This window comes from Agelaius phoeniceus, chromosome 1 (genome assembly GCF_051311805.1).
Source record: "Agelaius phoeniceus isolate bAgePho1 chromosome 1, bAgePho1.hap1, whole genome shotgun sequence".
Classification (NCBI taxonomy): domain Eukaryota; kingdom Metazoa; phylum Chordata; class Aves; order Passeriformes; family Icteridae; genus Agelaius; species Agelaius phoeniceus.
This window is the reverse complement of record NC_135265.1, coordinates 105,000,842-105,022,618: the sequence shown is the minus strand read 5'-3', so window position 1 is coordinate 105,022,618 and position 21,777 is coordinate 105,000,842. Positions and strand designations below refer to the sequence as shown.

General features: G+C 41.5%; 2 protein-coding genes across 2 annotated transcripts in view; one reads left to right on the top strand and one right to left on the bottom strand.

The window, feature by feature from the left end:
- MYOM1 (myomesin 1) overlaps window positions 1-8,267 on the bottom strand; it is a 104,931-nt gene extending 96,664 nt beyond the window's left edge. The window contains exons 1-2 of the mRNA XM_077184563.1: window positions 7,992-8,267; window positions 5,457-5,538 (exon numbers count right to left, since the gene is read on the bottom strand). Coding sequence (XP_077040678.1) covers window positions 5,457-5,538; window positions 7,992-8,028 — 119 coding nt within the window. The 5' untranslated portion in view covers window positions 8,029-8,267. The remainder of the gene's footprint in view (window positions 1-5,456; window positions 5,539-7,991) is intronic.
- Window positions 8,268-8,410: 143 nt separating this feature from the next.
- On the top strand, window positions 8,411-13,883 carry LOC129123956 (myosin regulatory light chain 2, smooth muscle minor isoform-like). The gene is made up of 4 exons (XM_054638611.2): window positions 8,411-8,553; window positions 8,818-9,016; window positions 9,209-9,370; window positions 13,073-13,883. The coding sequence occupies exons 2-4, from the start codon at window positions 8,833-8,835 to the stop codon at window positions 13,243-13,245; spliced, it is 519 nt and encodes a 172-aa protein (XP_054494586.1). The 5' UTR covers window positions 8,411-8,553; window positions 8,818-8,832; the 3' UTR covers window positions 13,246-13,883.
- Window positions 13,884-21,777: the final 7,894 nt, after the last annotated feature.

Here is a 21,777-nt window from a genome sequence, read left to right as displayed (position 1 = left end):
CTAACAAACTTAGCCTCAGTTTTTCTCCTACCCACATTATGTTCTACACTATTTTAGGTTGGCACAGGTGCTTCATTTTTTGAAAGTTTGCTTTTTAACTATCCTGGTGCTCTTCAGTAATGGCTGCTGAGTTATTTCTCCATGTGACACCTGCAAGGCTCTAGGAAGTAGTTTACAAGTATGTGTGGAAGTTTTCACCAGCAGTGCCCTTGTGACAAAGGCAAGAGAATGGTGATTTAGGAAACTGTCTTGTTGAAATGTTGCTATGTAACATTAGGCTGGAGAACAAGTTATGCTGTCACTTTTTTAGACTGATCTTGTCACTGCTGCAATTCAGTACTGTGTGCATACACGCCTGCTCGAAGGACAGATGTAAGATATTATTTTTTCCCTTGGTGTGTCTAAATGGCATTAAGAGAGCAGTTTACTTTTTTTAGGAACCATGCATCCCTAAAACCTTTTCCTGATCTTGTTTTCCCTCTGAATGTTAGGTGCTAGTGTGTTACACTGAGAAAGCAGCAGGTGTGCCAGCTGGATTTTTCTTGCTGGAAGTAGTGATTTTAAAATCATAAATATGAACTACATAAAAGAGAACCTGGTATCCTCCTTGAGAGGAAATTGTCCACTTCAAAAATATTCTGTACTGCTGCTTTTGTTTTCCGAACAGCCAGCTGAAATGTGGGGTGTAGCTGTTTTGTTCCTTGCATGCTCCCTCTGAGTAGAGGGTGAGACAGAACTGTGCAGAGGTGAAGAAACCTGCTCAGGAAGATGTGTGACTGAGAAAGAATATCCAAGGGCATGTGAGTATAATGACAACCTCCCAAGTTCCACTTTCCCTGGTTTTTTACTTTGTAGGAGACGAGTTAACCTGCAAGTGGATGCAAACCCCTTAACTGCTGAGAGGCTACAAGGCCAACAGCCCCAGCCAAGATACCATATAAGAGCATCAGATGCATTTTGTAGCTAGGCAGGGAGGAATGTGACAGCTGAGGTTGCGTGCCGAGGGCCGTGGGGATGTGTCATCAATAATTCACTTCCAAAAATAAAAATAACTTTGGTCACTGAAACAGCTTAAAATTCTGATGACTTAGCCTTAGCATTTTGCAGCCAAAATCTTGGAACCTAATCTTTTCTCCCTCAGGGTTCATATATAACAGTCTCCAAGCTCCACACCAGATTAAGCTTATGATGATAAACTATTTTCATAGGCTCATGCACACATTTGATAGTCTTACATCTACAGTGATCTATAATGTCCTGTGAAGCACTACTGAAAAGCAGTGATTTATTTTACATGACCCACTTACCCTGTTCTAAGGCTACAAATGCAGAGGTCAAAATGAAGCCAAAGAGCTACTGAGGCTGCACGAGAAACCTCCAAAGAGGACCATGTTTGTGTTGAGTGCTGCCAGGGGATGTTTGCCTACTACCTTTTTGTCCCTACTCTGTTGCTGGAGATAAAGCTAATGTGCAACATTTTACCCTTGTTTCTGCTCTTCATTTAGGCACATAAACCCATCCTTGCGGCACAGTGATCAGCTGACTGAAGCATTTCACAACACGAAGGCAGCCTGTTACACTAGCTCAGCAGCTCGGGGATGTCACAGGGGTGCTGTCCCTACACTCCAGAGCAAGGATCTGTTTCACTGCTGACCTAAGGACTATCTTTGGATCGCTTGTTTCTAGGATCCCTGTGGTATCTGGAGGGGTGAATGCAGCACAGCGGCCCCATCCTGGCACAGGGCATCAGTGGCTGCATGCCTTTGTGTCCTGACACCTGCATTCCATCCAAAAGCTGGAAAACATCTGAAATCTTGTCATCACATATTTTTTGTGGCCTTTTCTAGTCTGGAATATTACTAACCTACTATTTGGGATGTTCCTGGGGAATTTCAAACAACAACAAATGCAAAGATATTACGACAATGTAAATCCAAATAACGGGTGAGTAACAAATAGAGTCAGGAACATTTTACATATCAGCAGTTAATCCTCCCTTGGTGTTGCTTATGCATCCATGCTCCTATTTTGGCTTCTTACTTAATTTTGCAAAACCCTACTGTCATTTTTAGATAACTATATCCTTTGGAAAAATGATTTATGATTGCAGTACCTCAGAAACAGTACTACAGAAACTAGGAACAATACAAAGGGAAAAAGAACTCAGTAAATGCCTCTTAAAATGCAGCTTAAAATTAAGTTACCATGAAATACTGAAAAGTAATACTGGGGGGAAAAACTGTCCACGCAGCTCTGGTTTTTTGGTTTTTTTTTGTGCTCTGAGCAGCAACTCCACAGAGATCACTGTTTCCCCAAACTTTTGATATACTAGATAGAAAACTTTCCATCTTAAAAAAAATAAACTAAAAAGGTGGCAGCACGTGGCTCCTTTTCCTACTTTTCTCAGCAGCTCATGGGTAAAAACACTGCCAAGGAATGTTTTCAGACCAGCAGTGTGATATTCCCTAGAGGCCATACATAATAGGCCCTGCATCACGGGACTTAAGGGGTCAGGCAGTTCATATCAATGTAATAAATCCAAGGGCAGATGTTTACATGTCTCCACTTAACAGGAGAGTGAGAAATCAAACTGGCCTCCTGGAAAATCCCAACTGTTTGCTGCATGCAGACTTTTCTTCCATGCAGCTGTGATTCAGTCCCTCAGTGAAGCAGTGCTGCACTTTGATAAAGCTTGAAAGTCAGCCACAAATACTACAGCATTAGGCAAGCTGAGACTGACTTTGCTGCTGCCACTCTCTGCTTGTTTAGGCACCTGTATTAATCATTTTACTGTTCTTGTAAATTGCTTTGTTTTGCAAGGTTTATTTAATTTTAAATCCTCACTTTGACTATTTTAGGGTATCACTGAGTACAACCTCACTAAATACTGAAATAGGCTTTGGTTTGTTTTTTAACTATGAATAGTCCTTGGGAGTTAAAAGACAGCATTTCACAATACTTTCCAGCCTGTGCCAAGCATATTCAAGTGAGTGGGTGTAAATTGAGGCCTGTAAGCCTTGTCTTAGAATGTGCTAAAATAGACCTGGCATCAGACATGAGTTATTTGAACCTTGACTTAGCTTTGTATCTAACAGACACTGGGGTTTTTCCCTCTTTTGAGTTCTTCCTCAATTGTGAGCTAACCATCTAAAGCAAAAGGTAGTGGCAAGTTATTCCCACCCTGTAAGAAGTATGTTGATTTTGAAATTGCTCCACCAGCCAACCAGACTTGCACAGGCATCACCTGATAAGAAAACTGATAACAGCTTACTTCTCATGTGAAACACCTGACTAAATATGCTGCTTCTTGTTTTCTGTGTATGTTTTAAAAAACTATTTTAGACCTATGGCCAAGCATTGAGCACATTTCATTTTCTTCCATATTTGTACATACACATTGGCAGACAGGTACAAACTCTAACACACAAGGAGAGAGCACATATACACATCCTTAGGTTTAGCAGAATTAATTTGTTTTAAAGATGGGAGGCCTTCAGCTCTCCTTACTAAGAATACCTAATGCTTATTTTTGCATTTCAGTTCTCCACTTTATGGAACCACAGTTTCTGGCAACACTCCTCATTAAAACTCGTGCAAGAGCTGAAAACCCCACAAAGACTTGGCTAGAATTGTTGCAACTTACAAGCTAGGATAAAAAACAAGGGATGGACATACAGCACAAGAGGCAGAACAGTGACTTTGATCATAGAGAACAGGGAACAAAAACAGCCAAACAGCCAAAGATTACTTTTCAAAGGTTAGTTGGGGTTTTTAACTTGTGTTCTTTAGGTATAAAGGACTTGGGATCTGGGAATGCAAGGAGTACTGTGTCTGCTGAGTAAAGTCCCTCAATATTCTGTCAAACACATGTCAGTGCCCATTCATATAGTCACTGAGACGCAGTTTTAAAAAAATATATTGAAGTTTGTTTTCTCCTGTTTACAACATTTCATAGACTGACTGCATTTTACTTATGTTCTATTAAATATCTCTGCTTTATCCTTTGACCTGCCTTATCATTGTCATACCATGCTCTAGAGAACTCAGGTTCTTGCCTCTTCCTCAGCCATGTAACACTGGAAGTTACTAGAAAGTCAAAACTGTGCTATTTTTAAGTATGGAGAAAGAATATGTGTTTCTTCTACAGGCTCCACTACATTTTCTGAGAGCCTTTATTTTTCACGCTTCAGCATTGACCCTGTGGGAGGGACCACCTGGGAAAGCAGTAACCATTTTTATTCATGAGGTCATTGAATGAAAACAGAAAATAACCTGCAGTCTGAGGCCCCCCAAGAGACTCAAGTGAAGACGCATTTCAGAATCCCTTCTTTAACTCATGACTCCTCAAATGTTTTTTCCCTTGGATCACAGCACTGGAGTTATTTTTGGAGAAATTCCAGAAAACTTTGTGACTCTTTCAGCATCTCAGAAAGAGTGACTGTGACTCTGACTGTCACTGCACTGCACTTGGTATAGCTAGACAGAGGCAACAGATGCCAGCTGGAATCAGGGATGAAGGGATGGAAAGGCAGAGGGATAAGCCAAAATACCAGGTGAAGCAACTGGCAGAAAAAATGCTCTTGTTAAATGATAGTTTAGACCTAGAATTTAGATGGATATGTTTAACTTAGACTCTGCTGTCAATACTTAATCTCTGTAATTAACATTTGTTGAACAGTGATAATATGCGCAGAAAAAATCTCCCAACTGCAAAACCTTCCACTCCACTTTCAAACAATTTTAATTCTTAATGTGGAAATTACACATCTGCTTTTTCATCTAGTCTCTCTTTTCAGACCCCTTTGTTTCTTATGCACATCCTCAGTCCTACTTCTGTGATGACCAACAGTGTGGAATTGCTTCTGTACAAGAAAAAACTACCCAAGTGGGACTCTGCTACAGCTGATACAAGAACTTTCTAGAAGCAAAAGTAACACAAAAGAAGTGGACACACAATTCAGCCTTAGTATTTCTTCCAATACAAAGTCTAGAGCACAGAGTAAACATTGCAATAGGTACGTTCAGGGTTAGTAAGGTGCAGTTTTTCATGTAACAAATAGCAGCCTTGCAAAGGGTTCCAAAAACACCAGCAAAGCACATTGTGGATGCTAGACTTACATCAAGTCAAGGATTCCATAACAGGCAAGTTCATGAAAGCAGCTAATTGTGGGTTACTCAATATCACATCTGGCTTAGGGTAGCTTATCCCTCCATGAAACTAAAAATAGCAGATATTGGGAGAGCATTCTGGGAAGATATCATAGAGTACCTTGATTCTTATTCTTCCCAAAGTACCTGCATATGGCCACTGCTGCTGCCCTCCCCTAAAGAACTGGCTAAAAATACCCTGTATGCTCTCTCTCTCCTCAAAAAAGCCCCTACAAGTATAGAGAAAGAGATTTTTTTTTTCCATGTTTTGGGTAAAAAAATCCAAAGCAATAAAACTCTCCACTGACCTGGCAGGAAAGACCTCATAGCAGCTATTATTTCTCGAAGGCATCCAAGAAAACAGTAGGTCCATCCTGGTGGTGCTCCAGCCTAAAAATGGAAAAAAGCAACTGCTGGGCTTCCCCATCCCCAGTCTCAAGGCTGTTTTTGCCAAGACTTTGCTCCCTGCCTTCCACATCCAGAATCCACATCTCTTTGCAGCTGGGGGGCACTGGTCAAGGCAGACTTTTACAGCGAGCCAGTGCAGCCATTCCTGTCACATTCATTAGATTCCTAAAGAAACATCATATGACACAAACTGATTCTGCTTCATCAAGCAACCAAGTTGATGACAAATATTTGCATTGTCACTGTAACTCAGCAAAGGTGGGGAAATTGAATCATAGAATTGTTAGAAGTTGGAAATTACCTCTAAGTTCAACTGTTAACAGAAAGAATTCAATGAAAGGAGGGAAAAGGTTTACTGTAAATTGCTCACAGTCTGATGCAGCCTTAAAACTTAAGTATGAAACAGATAATTTTGAAGGTTTTTTGACAATTCAAAGAAAATAAGCATTTCAGTGGCACAAAATCATTGAGTATTTTAGACAGAAAGGATAGGAACAATTAATTAATCTTGCTTAAAATGTTTTTTTCTTAAACAAGACTGAAATAAATGAGAAAGAAGAAGGGAGTAATGAAAGAAAGAAGTAGAAAGAAGAAAAATAAAAGAGTTAAGAGCTCAGCATTTTTTTAAACCATCTTTTCAGAAAGGATCATTTCTGTTCTGAATGTTTGATGCACAGCTCTTGGGAAGCCCCACACTCACAAAAAAGAGCATCCTTACTTTTTCTCCTTTTCAACATTTATGTCAACAAGTTAAAAAAAATATCCTCCAAATATTATAAAAGGCAAAACAAATCTTTCTTTTCCCTTTAAATTTCTTTATTGCTACGATGAATGCTGTAATCAAGTCAAATTGAACCATTTCTAAAAGCATTACTAAGATTTATATCAAACAGAAAATGGTCTGCCTGCAGGAACTGCTTCTCATTCCACCATGATGCAACAAATTGGAGACAAAAGCTTTAAGAGACACACACTGACATGCAATTTTGTCATTAAGAACTGATCTCACACTAGGCAAATAATATTAGTGTACCTATCCCCACATCTGCAGAAGTTATACGTGGTGACAGGTATCATGTAACACCCTTTTAATAGCATGAAAAACAATACAAGACAGAGTGGCATGTTTGCAGTAGTGGTTCAATTTAAAGTAACTGATGAAAGAAGTTTAAATTAAGAGATCAGATAACTTTTCATAATTAAATTTCAACACACTGTTCAGTTGTTCAACATTATCATGAAGTATTTTATTAACTCTCTTAACATCTTAATATTTCTACTGCCTTTCTGCCCACTCATAGTTTGCATATAATTATCTTGAAACTTTGTGCCACCTCTAGTAAGCAGAGAATTTTTTACCCAAAACTTTTTCTGTTAATAGACTTTCAATTTAGCAAAGTTTAGACTTAGTTCTATTGCACTTTGAGGCAAACTTTAGAAGAGTGATATTAAAATTAATTGGGGAAGTATTATAAGCTAATTAGGCCAAATTCTCGGCCCTCATGAAATAACTTCTGATTTGAGCAGAGAGCAGGGAAAGAAAGTTGGGCCTCTTGGCAATTAAAATGTCTTCCTTCAAATTTGGGATTGCAACTTATAGATTACATATTAGATTACATGTTCATTTCAGTAGCTCCAGTGGCTAAAATGTAGTTCATTTACATTTATAAATACAATTGATAATTTCAGAAAAAGCTTGTATGTCTATTTTTTCCTTTCACAGAATGACCAAGGTTGGAAGAGACCTTTAAGATAATCTAGTCCAACCATGAACCCAGCACCACCATAGTCCCCAAGGGCCACATTCAGACACTTCTTGAACACTTCCAGAGATGGTGACTCCACCACCCTCCTCGGGCAACTTACTCCAATGCCTGGCCAATGCCTTCCCCCCTAAAGAGTTCTTGTTTTCCAAGACACAGACTGTACACCAACAAAGCCAACAGCAGGGAGGAGGGGGATGCACAGAATGATGATCTGGCAGTGCAGCTTTCCCATCTGACTACTTCAGGACCTTTCGGGCACTAAACAACAGTTTGCTTGAAGCCTAAGCTATTTATGTGGGACTTCAGCAAGCAACAAGGGGAACAAGCATTCCCTTTGGAAAATTTAAAAAATGTACAAGTGGGCTGAAAGCGAGCTGCTTCTGAAGCAATTTCAGACACCATCCCCCTACGCTAAAAACAGCTTGTACCTCAATTTATTTGAGATCCTACATCAAATGATGAATGGAAAAATATGTGTCATCCTTTTCCATTAAGAAAATATATGCAAAAATAAATCCTCCAAGTGGCCTTACAATCTATGGCTGCGGGAGGCATTAAGCTCGCTCCTGCGGGAACACCCACTTAGAAGACTTTAAGATGCAATCTGGAATTTTCTGATCCCTCGAGCGAAACACGAGGAAGACTGAAGGTAAGGATAACACCTCACACCTGCTGATCTGATCCGCGCAGGACGTCCCCGCGGCATGAGGAGGCTTCCTTCACCTCCCGGCTGTGGCACCACCGTGTGAACCTGGGCACGCCGCGGCTCCAGCAGCACGGAGCGACGCTCCACCTTCAGCGTGCGGAGGTTTTGTGTATGCAAAGGAAAATCCCCCCGGGAAGCTCCCGCTGCTCGCAGAGGCCCTCCGGAGCTCCATCCCCACAGGCTGCCTCCATCCTCCCCTGCAGGCGGCGCCCGGGGCCCAGCGCCGCCGGCGGCCGCTTCCCCCGGGATGCTCCAACGCGGCCGAGGCGGGGGGCGCAGGGAAGCGGCCGCGGGGCCGTGCCGAGCCGGCCGCCAACCAGGGAAGCCGGGATGGGCTGAGATCCCTAAGGGGAACCCCCGGCTGCCGTCTCGCTGCCCTCCCACCGCCTCTCCTGGCGCTCGTCTCCACCTGCGGCCCGGCACGGCGATGGTTTCTCCAGGAAGCGCTGGAGCATCCGCCGGCGCCAGTGCTGCTTCCTCCCTTCCGCGTCTGCTCCGTACCTGGTCCCCGCAGCTGCCGCTGAGGTGAGGGTCTTTTCAAGACTAAAATTCAAGTTTATTTACGTCTTCTAAAAATGACTATTTTCCTGGTTTATTAGACTATCTTTCCTTTATCCATATTTTCTGCTTCTCTTTTTCCCTTCTTGAAAATACTTGGGAAATACGTTCTGATGAGAGGAAATAAGAGTGCGTTAGAGGCGCGCTGTAACATTGAACTGTAAAACTTTTTCCTTTTTTAAATCCTAACTCTGATCTTACTGCATTTACTGTATTTCTTCCTCTCCCTAGTGTCCAAAAGTCGACATGTCTAGCAAAAAGGCAAAGACGAAGACCACCAAGAAGCGCCCTCAGCGCGCCACTTCCAATGTGTTTGCGATGTTCGATCAGTCGCAGATCCAGGAATTCAAGGAGGCCTTCAACATGATCGACCAGAACAGGGATGGCTTCATTGACAAAGAGGACCTGCACGACATGCTTGCCTCCCTTGGTAATATCCCTTTCCTCTGTTCATGCTTGCCAGGCAAATTTGTGCTGCAAAAATCAAAATAGTGAGTTTGGGAAATGCAAGGTGTGGTGTCTCAGATTTGTGTTACACTCAGTTTGTGTTACCACTCTGTTTGTATGGCAATTACTTGTTCAGTTTGAAAGCTAAACAGAGTGTAAATCCCTTTATTTGCAGGAAAGAATCCAACGGATGAATACCTAGATGCCATGATGAATGAGGCTCCGGGCCCCATCAACTTCACCATGTTCCTCACCATGTTTGGTGAGAAGTTAAATGGCACTGACCCGGAGGATGTAATCAGGAATGCTTTTGCTTGCTTTGATGAAGAAGCAACAGGTACGTGGGTGCAACTCGGCTGCTTGGCAGGGGTATGGCTGGGTTTTTATGTTTGTTATTTAGGTTTCTGAACAGTGTGCTGATTTTTGCACCCTTATAAATTAAATATGATATGGTAATCCTAGGTGGCATATTCTGCTAAATTGCTGTGTGTGAGTAAAATCTGTCTGGCTGTTCTGTGTCAGTACTGAGGACTAGTAGGACTGTTCTTCTGTGAGGCTTTGAACAAGAGTTTAATTGGGCAGTGTGTATGTTCCTCAAAGTGTAAAATAAGATGTATTTGCTCTAAGATGAGGAACTTAAATCAGTAATGTGTGATATTTTTATGGTGTTAAAAGGTAATGATAGGAAATACAACTGAGTTTGTCCCCCTCTGCAGTAGGTCTGGAATGCATCTAAATTCTTCAGATGTTTAATATTTCAAGACACGCTGTCCAGACTTCATAAAGTCTTACAAACCCTCTCTGACTGAGCACTCTTTATGGCCCTGAGGACAAATGTCATGCTCTCACCTGCAGCTCAGTTTGCTTTCAGATTGCAGGAAAGTCTGCAGTCTTAGTGGTCTAAAGGTAAAAACCAGGTGGGGTGTAGAAGGCAGAAATGACAGCTTGGACTGACTTGGAAAGCAAGATAAAGGGAAAGATTAAAACACAGAACTCAGTTTTGCTATATTGGACTTCCAAGGTTGTGCCTGTAATCTTGAGGTTAGAGTTTATGCTTTTTGTATTTATTCACCTAGGCTAAGATTCCTGAGAAGTGTGTAGTAACTGAGGATGAATCCATAAGGCAGTTCAATGGAATTATCCGTGGTTTGATAAGTTGTGAACTTGTCTTACTAGCTCATACTGAAATTATGTAACCGCCGTACTAGAAATGACACTGCATCTACACCTTTCTTCACAACTGTCCACCGCAATATTTTAATCTAACCAGCTGATCTGTGCTCTGCACCTTTTGAAGGATATCCTTCCGTTTCAACAGCTATTTTCAGTCTGTGTATTTTTAGCACCTTTTTCAAAGTGCATCGCCTTCCTGCTGAGGTGTAGGTAAACAGGCTTTCAGTTGGTAAGGCCTTTTCAAATGTTAATCGACTTCCTCCCTCTCAAGGGCAATCTCTTTACCATTTCCTATAGAAGGAAGTTTGTTAGTAGGTTAATTATTTTCTCTCCACAGGTAGTCTCACTCACTGTGCTAGGGTTTTTTTTGTGTGCACCAAAACAAGAGCCTGTGAATTACAATATAAAGAAAATGGTTGTGCTACCAGTTCTTTGGAACATAAACTTCTGTGTCTATCTAACCAATAAGTTACTAGTATGGGCACCCATATACTGATAAGATTGATTTTAATATCTCTTAGCTCTGTGTGGTAAATATTTTAGTCTAGTCCTACAATAATTTGAGGATACTAGTTTGTTCTACAGTCTGTTTTGTGTCTTATGCCACCTTCAAATTTTAACCAGGAGACATGTCAGATAGTTTTATTGAGCAGCACTGTTTTATTGAGTTTTGATTCATAACAGTCAATGAAGTCTTCAAAACAGCATGTGATGTGTTTGTAGAACCCATGTCATGTTAATCCTTTATTAATTTTGTCCTCTTATTTGGCTTCTGATCAGTTTGTTCCTTTCAAAAATGTACAAGAGCATTTCCAGCTACATCAAACTCTTTTACTCTTTTTCTCATTTCATGGTCTCCACTTGTGTGTTTGTTATGGGCCTGATTTTCTAGCTCTACATCAGTGTAGGTCTTTTGAAAGGGAGTAATACAAATCAGATCCTATAGATGACGATAAGGTAGTCATACTTGTTAGGTTTTACTTACATTTCCTATATTGCCAGCCCAGTTGGACATGTTGCTTCAGCATTACTGTCATGTGTAGTGCTATGAAATTGGTATTAAAGTTGTATCTGTCTGCATTTGGAGTATTTTTAATCTGGTCTTTGATCCAGTCATCTGCTGTGTGCTGCTTGCAACAGGCTGAATCTTAAGTTTTGCTTCATTTATTTATTGCTCCCCATCTATGCTGAAGCTGTGTGGGAGGGACAGGAGCCCTGTTTGCTTTACAATTTGTTGCTGATAAAACTTGTGGCTTATTCCTGGTCTGGCAGCCCAGTTCAGTGTTTAAACAACTACCTATTCAGTCAGGAGCAATTAAGTCCTTGAGGCTAAACTTGCAGCACCAAAGGCCTTGCATTCTTTGAATACTAATCCTTATGTCATCTCTCATCACTGCTTGGTCTCTGTAGGACAGAGAGTCTCATCTATTTAGCTGCCTTTTCCCTCTTCTTTATGGCCATCTTCAAAGACAGAACTCCAAGGTTTGACCCATTAGGATGGCTTGGCTAACTGAACAGTCTCCCTGTTTCTGAAGTAGAAGATTGCTGCTAGCCTTCTTCATTTGCAGTCAGTATCCAAGGGCTGGTCTGCACTGGGATATGGTGCTGTTTTCATTAGCATATGTTGAAACACATTATTTTTTTTTTCCCTTCCCCCAGCATATACCACCCCCGTGCTAATTTGTCATGCTCATTGACTGCTTTTTGGTCCCCTGATTCCCTGTTTGGTTTTGTCTCTTTAATGAACTCTGTTTGCTTAACTTATGCAACTCTCTTTCCAAAGCAGCACTTTTCTTATCACATTCTAATTGAATCTACATTAGTTGATGTGGGTGCCTACATATGATTTCCAGCTGTTCCACAGAGTTTACTTTCTTACTCTTCTTTTTGGAGCCTACTTCTATCTCTTCTGTTCTGTTACTGACATTTCTTCAACTAAAGTTCAATAACCAATTTCTTTCTCAAATGAAGCAACTATTGTGCTGTTAAAGGTATGGTTAGTTGTATATCAGCATTTAGCAGTTTCTGCATTCTACAGTCTACCCTTTGTTATGCATGGTTCTTTTTTCATCTCTAAATTTTCCTGGAATTACTTGGCAACTGGTGGTTCTGCCCATCTCTTGAAATAGAATTAGCAGAAGATACCTAGAAACTGCTCCTTTTTATATCTTTGTTAACTTCCTCAAAAATCTTCTGCTCTTTTAGCATATAATAAATAATACATCCTACTCTTTTTTTTTTTACTGGGTTCTTTACCTTTAGCTCTCCACCATAAACATTCTTCCTGCCTCCTGAGCTAACTTGCTCAGTCCTGTCTGAAAGTCTCTTCTGTTATAAACTACTTCCCTGGACACTTGCCAGGAGTTCACAGTATCCACATAAACTGCCTCCAGCAACAGCGTTGTGCAGCACTGAAGAACCAGAGTGGTTATTTAGTCCCCAGGGGAAACTAGTTTATAGAGGATGTTCAAATATATCTAATTAAGGCAAGAAAAATATAGTTCATTTAAGAGAACTGCTTGTATAATGAAAACTAGCAGTCACAGGAACTTGTTTTTCCACTTTGAGCCGTTGAAGATGAGTAGATGGAAATAAGTGTTATTATACCACTACAGGTCAGGCCCTGTCTTCAAAAATCTGTATGAAATGCATTAAAACTTCCTTTCCTTTTGCACTCAAGGAATTTCTTTAGAATTCAGTTAAGGAAATTTGCTGGGGCTCTGTGCAAATGCAGATGTGATATATGTAATATAACCAGGCACTGGTTAATTGCCTGCCCATGTGCACATCTGTGCTGCTGCTTTTGGAGACCCAGCTCAGAGGCCCGGCCTCCCTTTCGTGTTTCTCTCTGCGTGCCTCATTCCAGGGTTCATCCAAGAAGACTACCTGCGGGAGCTGCTGACCACCATGGGAGACAGGTTCACGGATGAAGAGGTGGATGAGCTGTACAGAGAGGCCCCCATTGACAAAAAGGGCAACTTCAACTACATCGAGTTCACACGCATCCTCAAACATGGAGCGAAGGACAAGGACGACTGAGCCAATCCCTGGATACATGCAGATAGCACCTTTAATTTTTAATTTTTTTTTCTTCTCACTTAATTTTATTTCTCAGGATCTGGTTTTTCCTTTTTTTTTCTGGTTTTCTGGGACCATTGCATACATTTTTAGCACTGCAGCTTCTTCCTCTGTGGATCTTAAGGCTGCTCAGGCACACCTGCACCTTTGTAATAAGACTGGAAAGTGGCAGGGAGAGAGAGAACAGCTTACAGTGTTAGATGTTGAAGGACAAAGATCAGAGAATGTGGAGGCCCGGGTAAAAATGTCAGTGCTACTCATCCTAGCTAGATTAATTTTACATTTTTAATGATAATTTTTCAAATAAATCACTGTCTACTAAGTGCAAAAATAAAATTTTCAAGCTAGAAGTATAATGTTTCTGTAATGATACTGTAAATATTTTTGCAGCTGTATGCAGTCATGTTGTTACCTATTTTTGCCTTAAAAATGATGCATTAGTCACTTAAGCATACTGATGTTTGTACTTCAGCAACTGAGTATTTCACCTGCTACTGTGAGCATACACATGAAGAAGAAATTCCTATCCTTCAAATTTTAGTGTATTGTAAATTAATCATTTCTGTCAGAGACTTGCACATTAAACATTTTAAATCTTATGTAGTTGAGCATGTATTTTACCACCTCAGTCCCTCCATTTCTCAACATTGAGTACTATATTAATACCACTTTTAAAATACTTAAAATGTAAATCCTAATGTCTTTTTTTAAAACAAGATATCATATATGGGTAGAGTTGCTTGAGTGATACTTCTTACCAGATGTGTGGGCTGCTGATACTGAATTAATGACATTTCATTGCAACCATTTATTTCTTTCTTTTTCTTTCTGTTTTTTTCAAAGCACAGTAGGAAGAGGTCTGGATGAAGAAAGGTGTGCTGTCTCTGTCCTTTTCATTTTCTGTTTGAAAATATTATTCTTGGTTTTTAAATGAAACAATATACACTATATTTTTATGACCTCCTGCTGTGAGTGGTGTTTTGGACGTGTGAGACTTGAGGCGTTCTGTTTTGTTCCATTTGTCATAGTTGTATTTTCTATAGTTTTTGTGGTATGGAAGGCATGGCAGATTTGCTACAGTGTTCTGAAGCAATTTTGCCATAACTGGAATGCTTGTGGTTCTGCGGTTTTTGTGTCTTGAGAGAAAGGATGATCAGAGCTGCTTCTGACACTTCCAGGAAATGCATTGTGAATCCCTTCAGAATTTACGTTACAAAATTAAGAAAAATCATTTGGCTGAGAGCATTTTGCTGTTTCTTGGTAGGCTGCTGTTGCAAAGTGAACTTTCAAGAAATGCCACCAGAAGACAGTGGTGAAAGCTCTGAAGCTCCTGCTCTACCTCAGTCCCAGGGAGCTTTGGTGAGGCATGGGAGGTGTGCATGCAGGGATGACCTGATCCCTCTGACTGTGGGCCCGTAGGAAACACATGGAAAAGCAGAGGGGAAAAAGGAGCGGAACAGAATCAGCAGAAACCCAAACGCTTCACAAATGTTTTCCCAGAGAAACACTTCCCTTCGGAGGGGGCAGAGATTAGAAACACGAACAGGAACTCTTGTAAACTATCGGTGAAATCAGTAAGGATTTTGATGCTTCTGCAGGAGGCCGAGTCCTGTGGGCTCGGGCTGGGGCCATGCCGGGAGCCACCAGCAGGTGGCAGCACAGCTCTCGGCACGGACGCTGCTGGGCCGGGCGAGCGCCTCCAGCCCCAAATGTTTGCTGGATTTGTTTGGGGTTTTGGGTTTGCTTCTTGTTTTGGGGGGGATTTTTAGTCCCGAAAAGCTCGTTTGGTGCATCGTGCATAGGGGGAAGATATGCTCCGTTCCCACAGAAGTCCTGTTCCTGCCACAGCAAAGGTTAATGGTGCCAGGATTTTTCACATTGCAGCTCTTGCACAAGTTGAATTTTTGGTCCTTTAATCAAATTAGTTCATTACAGAAGAGAGTAAAACGAGGCCTCTGCAGGCCCTTGGTACAGGCCTACAAACACACATGTGGTGTATGTTTGGCAAAGATTGGGTTTCAAAAGAACTTATGGCCTTCCTTGTAACTCAAACCAGAGACACTGCTCTTGCATTTCACTTCTCAGTATCTCAGTGAGGGCTCTTCCTCTTTTGTTCAGATTAGCTTTGAAAAAAACTGCCCCAAATTCAAATGTATATGTTTGCATAACTTTGTTTACATATGAAAGACTAAAACCTGTGATATAAACTAAACTGCTGGGGCTCAGAGTGAGGCAGCTGGTATTTACCTAGAGCAATAAATGCCAATTGTAAAACCCCAGTACTTGCTTATGGGCTAGGGCTGTGTTGCTGTATAGCAACACCTATATGCCATTTGGCCTTGTGATGACGAATTGTAGTTCATTAATACTGTTGTTCTAAGCTTTGCCTTCGGCAGAATCCTGGTTTTACTCTCTTGACTTTAATTGCATTTAATGTTCTCATAAAAACATGTCAGAGAGAATGATAAAAATGGATTTTTGGTGTGTAACTCAGAGGCCTGGGATTTGTACTGCAAAGAAATTTTAAACCCCTGCTCGGATGCAGAGGGTGCCTTAAAGTCTGTGTGTGTCTGGAACAAGTAACACTGGTTTTATAGACTAATTGCAGTTCTTAGTCCTGGCAAAATCATTCTCAGTAAGAGCCACAGAATTTTCAAGTGTTCTCACTGAAGTGGGTCAGCAGAACATGAAGGCGTTTGTCGTGGGATGTCTTTCTCCTTTTATTTTTGTTATTAATTCAGCTGTTTTGTAGATAGGTCACTTGAGTGGAGGGCGGGAACAATGTGGCCTTGAATCCTCTCAGCTAGAAGAGAGAATTAAAAGTAGGTCTGCAACATTCAGGCTGAATGTTAAACCACTGAACAATTGAATAAGGGAGGGTGGAACCATCACAAGCAGCTGTGTTTCTTATTGTGCCTTCTTTTTTCTTTTTTCTTTTTCTTTTTTTTTTTTGGCAAATGAAGGAGCTTAGGCAGTGATCTCAGGAGAAGGAATAAAAGAGATCCATTCTACCTCGAGAGGACTCTTTGCTGCTCTTCAAGGTGAAGTTCCCAAAAGCCATGACTCACAAGTGGGGCTGGGATGCTTGTTTCCTGTGGTTGCAGAGGCACCAGAGCTGAACCCTAAATGAGTTTTAGCTTACAAACCGTTTCCTCTCCAGGACTGTTTGTGAAAAGTAGTGCCTCGCCAGGGAACTGTCTCACACATCCTGTATCTGGCTTAACACCCCCCACAAACTCCTGCCAGTGTAGGTAATAACTTGTAAAGGTTCTCACTGTCTGTGCTCCGTTTGAATGCCGTGCTTTGTAAGCTGCTGTGGCCCAGCACCTGATTATCCTTGAGCAACTCGGCTCTCTCTGTACTGGGCCAGTCAATTTGTCAGCTGTGCTGTCCCTACGTGTCAATTACAGCCCCAACTCCTGTAGAAAGGGCAGCGGTGACTCCTTAGCTCCTCTTCAGTATTTCATGCTGGTGAGACTCCGCAGATCCTCGCTCAATAGCCTTGTTTTAACAGTTGCTAATTTTAGCACCTAACTCCCCTGTCAGGGCAGACAGCAGCATCTGTCAGTGCGGCAGGCGCGGCTCGCTGTGGGGAGCAGCAGTGGTGTCACTATTCTTCATTTAGATACCAAGCAGCCGGAATTTAACACAGCAGCGTCCAAATGTCAAATAGAACGGTGCTTGTTCTAAAAACCACCGAGGTCTGGAGAGAATTCCTGTCACCAGGGTGGTGGTGTCTAAATCCTAAGCACTCGGTCTGACCTTTGTGGACGGTTTCCTAGCGGCAGGCAGGGCTCGTTCTGCTATTCAAATAACCCCAGCTAACTGCTGACTCATCTCTGGTTCCACTGGGCACATCCCCGCGCTTAAATATAAAAATTGTTTCAGTAGCGCTCTTGAGCTGTGAAAGGCAAACCGGACCAGAGTTCCTCTGTGATCATCGTGAGATTAGAGGTGTCATGTAAACGGCATAATTAAAAACATAAAAAAGCGTTCATATGACTTTAATAGGGATGCATACCAGTCCCAGCAGGCTTCTTTCACTGAGTAGGTAAGACTTGCAAATTAAAGATACTTGCAGCTGGAAACTTCCTTTTTAAATAACTGCAGGTCACTGTGACATTGGGAATGGTTGCAAAAAGCTACAGTGAGACCACAATCATGGCACGCTGCCCCCTCCCACACACATGCACAAGATTTCCTGGGAAATTTGCTCAGCTCCATGCCCCACAACCCTAGCAAGCTTCAAAGCTACAGGGCTGGAGTTAGTTAAAAGGAGAGTTGACAAGACTCATGTTAGTAAGATAAGCTTATGAACTTTGTGATTCATTTTTGGAAGATAATTAAATGGAACAAAATTACTTGCAGTTAGTACTTGCCTGTTTATTTTTTCACTAATTCAGGGCATAAGGTATTGTATCTTTATTAGAACCTGAGATATATGTTGGGCAAAACACAAGTTATAACACTATTACTGCTATCCTGTTAGTAAAGAGAGGAACTTGGTCATGAATCTTAATCCTCCCAGTTTGTCCACCCTTCTTATCTGCTAATTAAAAAAAAATAATAAAATGGTAGCAATGCAATTTTTAGTTGTCAGAAGACAGCATTTCTTTCAGACTTTGAATTTTTTGTAACCTAATTGAGCACAACCTTATAACTTAAGCAGTAATAACTAGTGTTTCTGCTGTAGAAAGTCTAGGTATGCAAACTGTTGTTATTGATGTTTTTTTAGCATATCCATCTATTCCGTGGCCATTTTTCCCAGGTGGGGCACAGAACAGCAGCACTGTTACAAATGTATTTGGGGGTGCTTTACTACATGCAGACCTAAGAGGAGGTAGGAGTCATCAAACTTGTACAAAATGATAAGTAAGGAATACACTACAAAAATGCAGAACTCTGATTAATTTGCTGGAAGATGACACGGGACTATCTGAGCCCCAAAGAGGAGGATGAATTGTTGCCATGAAGTGCTAGTTACAACAGTGTGATAAGCAGAAAACCTACCTGATAACAGCTGCAGCTGAATTTGGAAGCAAATTGCAATGTGGATGGGACAGTAATCAGAAGACAGTGATGACACTTGTTAAAAATATTTGATTCTACTCTGTTCCTGTTGCAAAGAATGCAGCCTGCTGTTCCTGAAATTTTCTGTCCCAAGCTCTGGACACAGATTTTGGGTATTTGAGTAGCTATCTAAACTAATGAAGATTAAAATACCAGAAAAGAAGATAGGGGGCAAGGCACTCAAGCATTTCCTGATGCAGCTGATCAGAGATATGACTCTCTAGTTGAGCTTCCAGTAGTCAGACTTCTCCAGAGGCTGGACATCAGTGCCCAGTCAACAATTTATGTAGCCCCATGCGTTGGCAGCTGACAGCTTTTCCAGAGCTCTGTTTTCTATTTGATGTTTGACTCCTCTCCTCCCCTCCCCTCCCATCCTTTGTGCAAGCCTTAAATGCCTTCCACATGTCAGGGGCCTGCATCTACCCTCTCTGTTGCAAGCCTTACACATGCTGAAGGGTTAAGACCTTCAAGCAAGAAAGGCATTCCCTTCCCTGCTTTGTGTACCACACCTTGGGCCTCACTTTGAGATAAGATTCAAAGCAGCTAATAAGTTGTAAGGCAGGGTTTGCAAATTTTGATGAGCAAAACTTCACCTCCAGGATTAAAGAGTATTTCAGTGGCAGCTTTTAAAATGCTGGCAAGTATCTAAATGGGATGGCAGTACCTCAGACATTTCAGGTTCTGAGGTTAAAGTGCAGATCAGACTCTTGTCTGATGGATGCATAACACATGACAAAACTGTCCTCTGAGGGCAGTGGGTGAGCCTCTGGGAAGCGGAGAGTGGGAAGAGGAGACTTTTGGCTGATGCTCTTACTAGTGATGCCTGGAAGATCTTGCCCTATGCCAGGTTTTCAGGGTTGGTAATTATGCCTCTTCCACTCTTGATCTCAAGAATTGCTATGTAAGAGCAAGTATCAAGCAAAAGGGTGCTGGCTGCTTGTTTTCACACTACTTTCCCAACTCGAAGTGTTATTTACACCTCTGTATTGACTGAATTATCCCTACCTAGGACAGATTTTTGTGTTGACACACACCCTTTGCAGGAATGTTTTTGTTACCTACTGGTGGTTTGTTAAGTGACTATAAAAGCAAGGAAAGCATTTGGGAGATGCTGTTATTATGAACAAGTTAGGGTGTGTTTATTTTAGTTATTTCTTCTCCTTCCAATTCCTCCATGCCTCCCTTAAGCCTATTAACAGACAATGCTTCTACAGGCAAAGTATACTGAATAGAGTGAGGCTCACCTTAAAAGGCCATTTCAGCATTTCAGCAAAATTGTTCAAGTTCCCAATATTTACCTTTACATACTAATATATATTTCTGGCTCATGTCTTAGCTCTGCTGTTCTTTGCTTTGGGGCTGGTTGCAGGGGGAATAGGGGGGTGGTGGTTGTTTTTTTTTTTTTTTCTTTTTTTTGTTTGTTTTTAAGGTACAATTGCTTAAGTTTTAGCCTCTAATCACGGTTACATTAATGACTTCTCTATACAGTTTGCCCCATTTTGTTTCTGATGCAGTTGAAATTTTCATTTTGAGAATTTTCCTGCCTTTCTCTGCTGTATGCTGCTGATGTCAGACACCTGTGACATCTGGGCATGTTCTTATGTGGTCCAGAAAAGTTTATTCCCAGCTTTTGTTCCCAAAAGCTATGGAGAAAAGCACTGTATGAAATCTGTAGAACAGAAGTTGGTTGGGGGGTAGGAGGTGAAAAGTTTTATCCCTGGAAATACAAGCAATATGGCATGAAGGTATTTGTAATATGGGTTCCTTTTAATGAATCTTTGCCACTTAGTTGACTGAAAATATTAAATCGGTGTTTCCCTAAAGTAAGTAATTAACTTTCAACACAGAAAATTAAATTGCCTAAGATTATTACACAGCTATCTGAACAATACTTCCAGTGTCTTGTTGCTTTTATTGCTTTGTTGCCCCTGGCATTTTGTGTGTAATCATCCAGACACCATGAAACATATTGATTAAATAATTTGGGGCACTTTGCACAGTACAGTCTTGTTTTATATAAACTTACACAATAAGTTATTACTCTAGCCAAGTACTAAGTAAGAGCAGAGTTAAGAGTGAAACTTTGGGCAATGCCAGTCTGTCCTGTCATCCATTGGCAGAAGTAGTTTGGACTCCTGAAACAAGCTACATCTTTACTGATGTAGCAGTAGACTCCTGAGCAACAGACTCCTGAGTTGACTTTAGTAGATATTTTTATATAAGGCTGAGCATATTTCCTCTTAGTACACTGAAAAAAACTGTTTGAAGGGCATCTTCTGTGCCAATGCTCCCAGAGCTCCAGAGAGGTGAGCAGTTCTCTGTGTTTATACAGTGTCATGCACAATAGGGACTGATGTGTGAGTGGGAAAATTAAATGTCTTATGGCATTTCCATGATAAAAGTAATAAGCACTTGTCTAATATATGTGACAAAAGCTATGTTTAGAGAGCACTGGGCCCTCTCTAACTCATTGGAACATCAGTTTCACCTCTAGCTTGGCTAGGCTGATTTAGCAGCTTTCTGCTAGAAAGGTTCTAGATAACAAGTGGCAACCAAAATATTTCAAGGTTGCCTTATCCTCTCTTATCCTACAGCCTAATGACAAAAGGAGACAATTGTACCCTGTTTGCTAACTAGATGTTGTACTTTAATCTTGCATTTTGACTTATGTTGTCACGAAGTTGCTAATCATCATTCTGTGATGCTGTCTGCACAGCCCCTCCACACAACTCTGGCCTGCGTTACATGGGCATGGTACCACAAAAGGGCAAACACAAGCACTGGCACCTGCCAATAGCTGCTGTTCAGAGGGAAGTTGTCCCTTTTGCCAGCCAGTGAAACATCAGAACTTCAGGCCACTAAATAAATGCTATTATACATCATCTGGGCACCATATGGTCTGCGTGCTGTGAGTGGAGCTGAGCCACAGCCCTCCAAGCAGGTGGGTGAGAGACCTGGCTTCAGCCTCAGTAGCTGTCTGCTTCAGCAGCAGTAAGGCTTCCACACTGGTGTGCTCTGAAGAAAGCCTCGCATAAAGTACCAGAAGGCTTCTGTTCCCCTGTAGAAGTGCTGAAGTTTCTGCTGACCCTTCTGGGCATGGGTGAGTACATTCCCTTCCAGGGTACAGCTCTGCACCTTGGGGTCTCTGCAGCATTGATGCCTTCTCACAGAACTCATCTTCTACTCTGGTAACTGAAAACGGGGCTTAAATCATCATCTCATCTCATTTCATCTCTATCTCATCTCATGCAGCTTTTATTACACCTTGCAAAAGAAGCCCACTCTGCATTGGAGTTTTGCTGTGGCACCATGAATAGGCAGAACTGGCACATGTGCATAGCTGGAGGTGACTGGGTTAAATGTGTCAGCAGGCTGAGGCCCTCCGTGGAGGGAAAGAGGAAATGAGGCCTGAACCAATTCCTA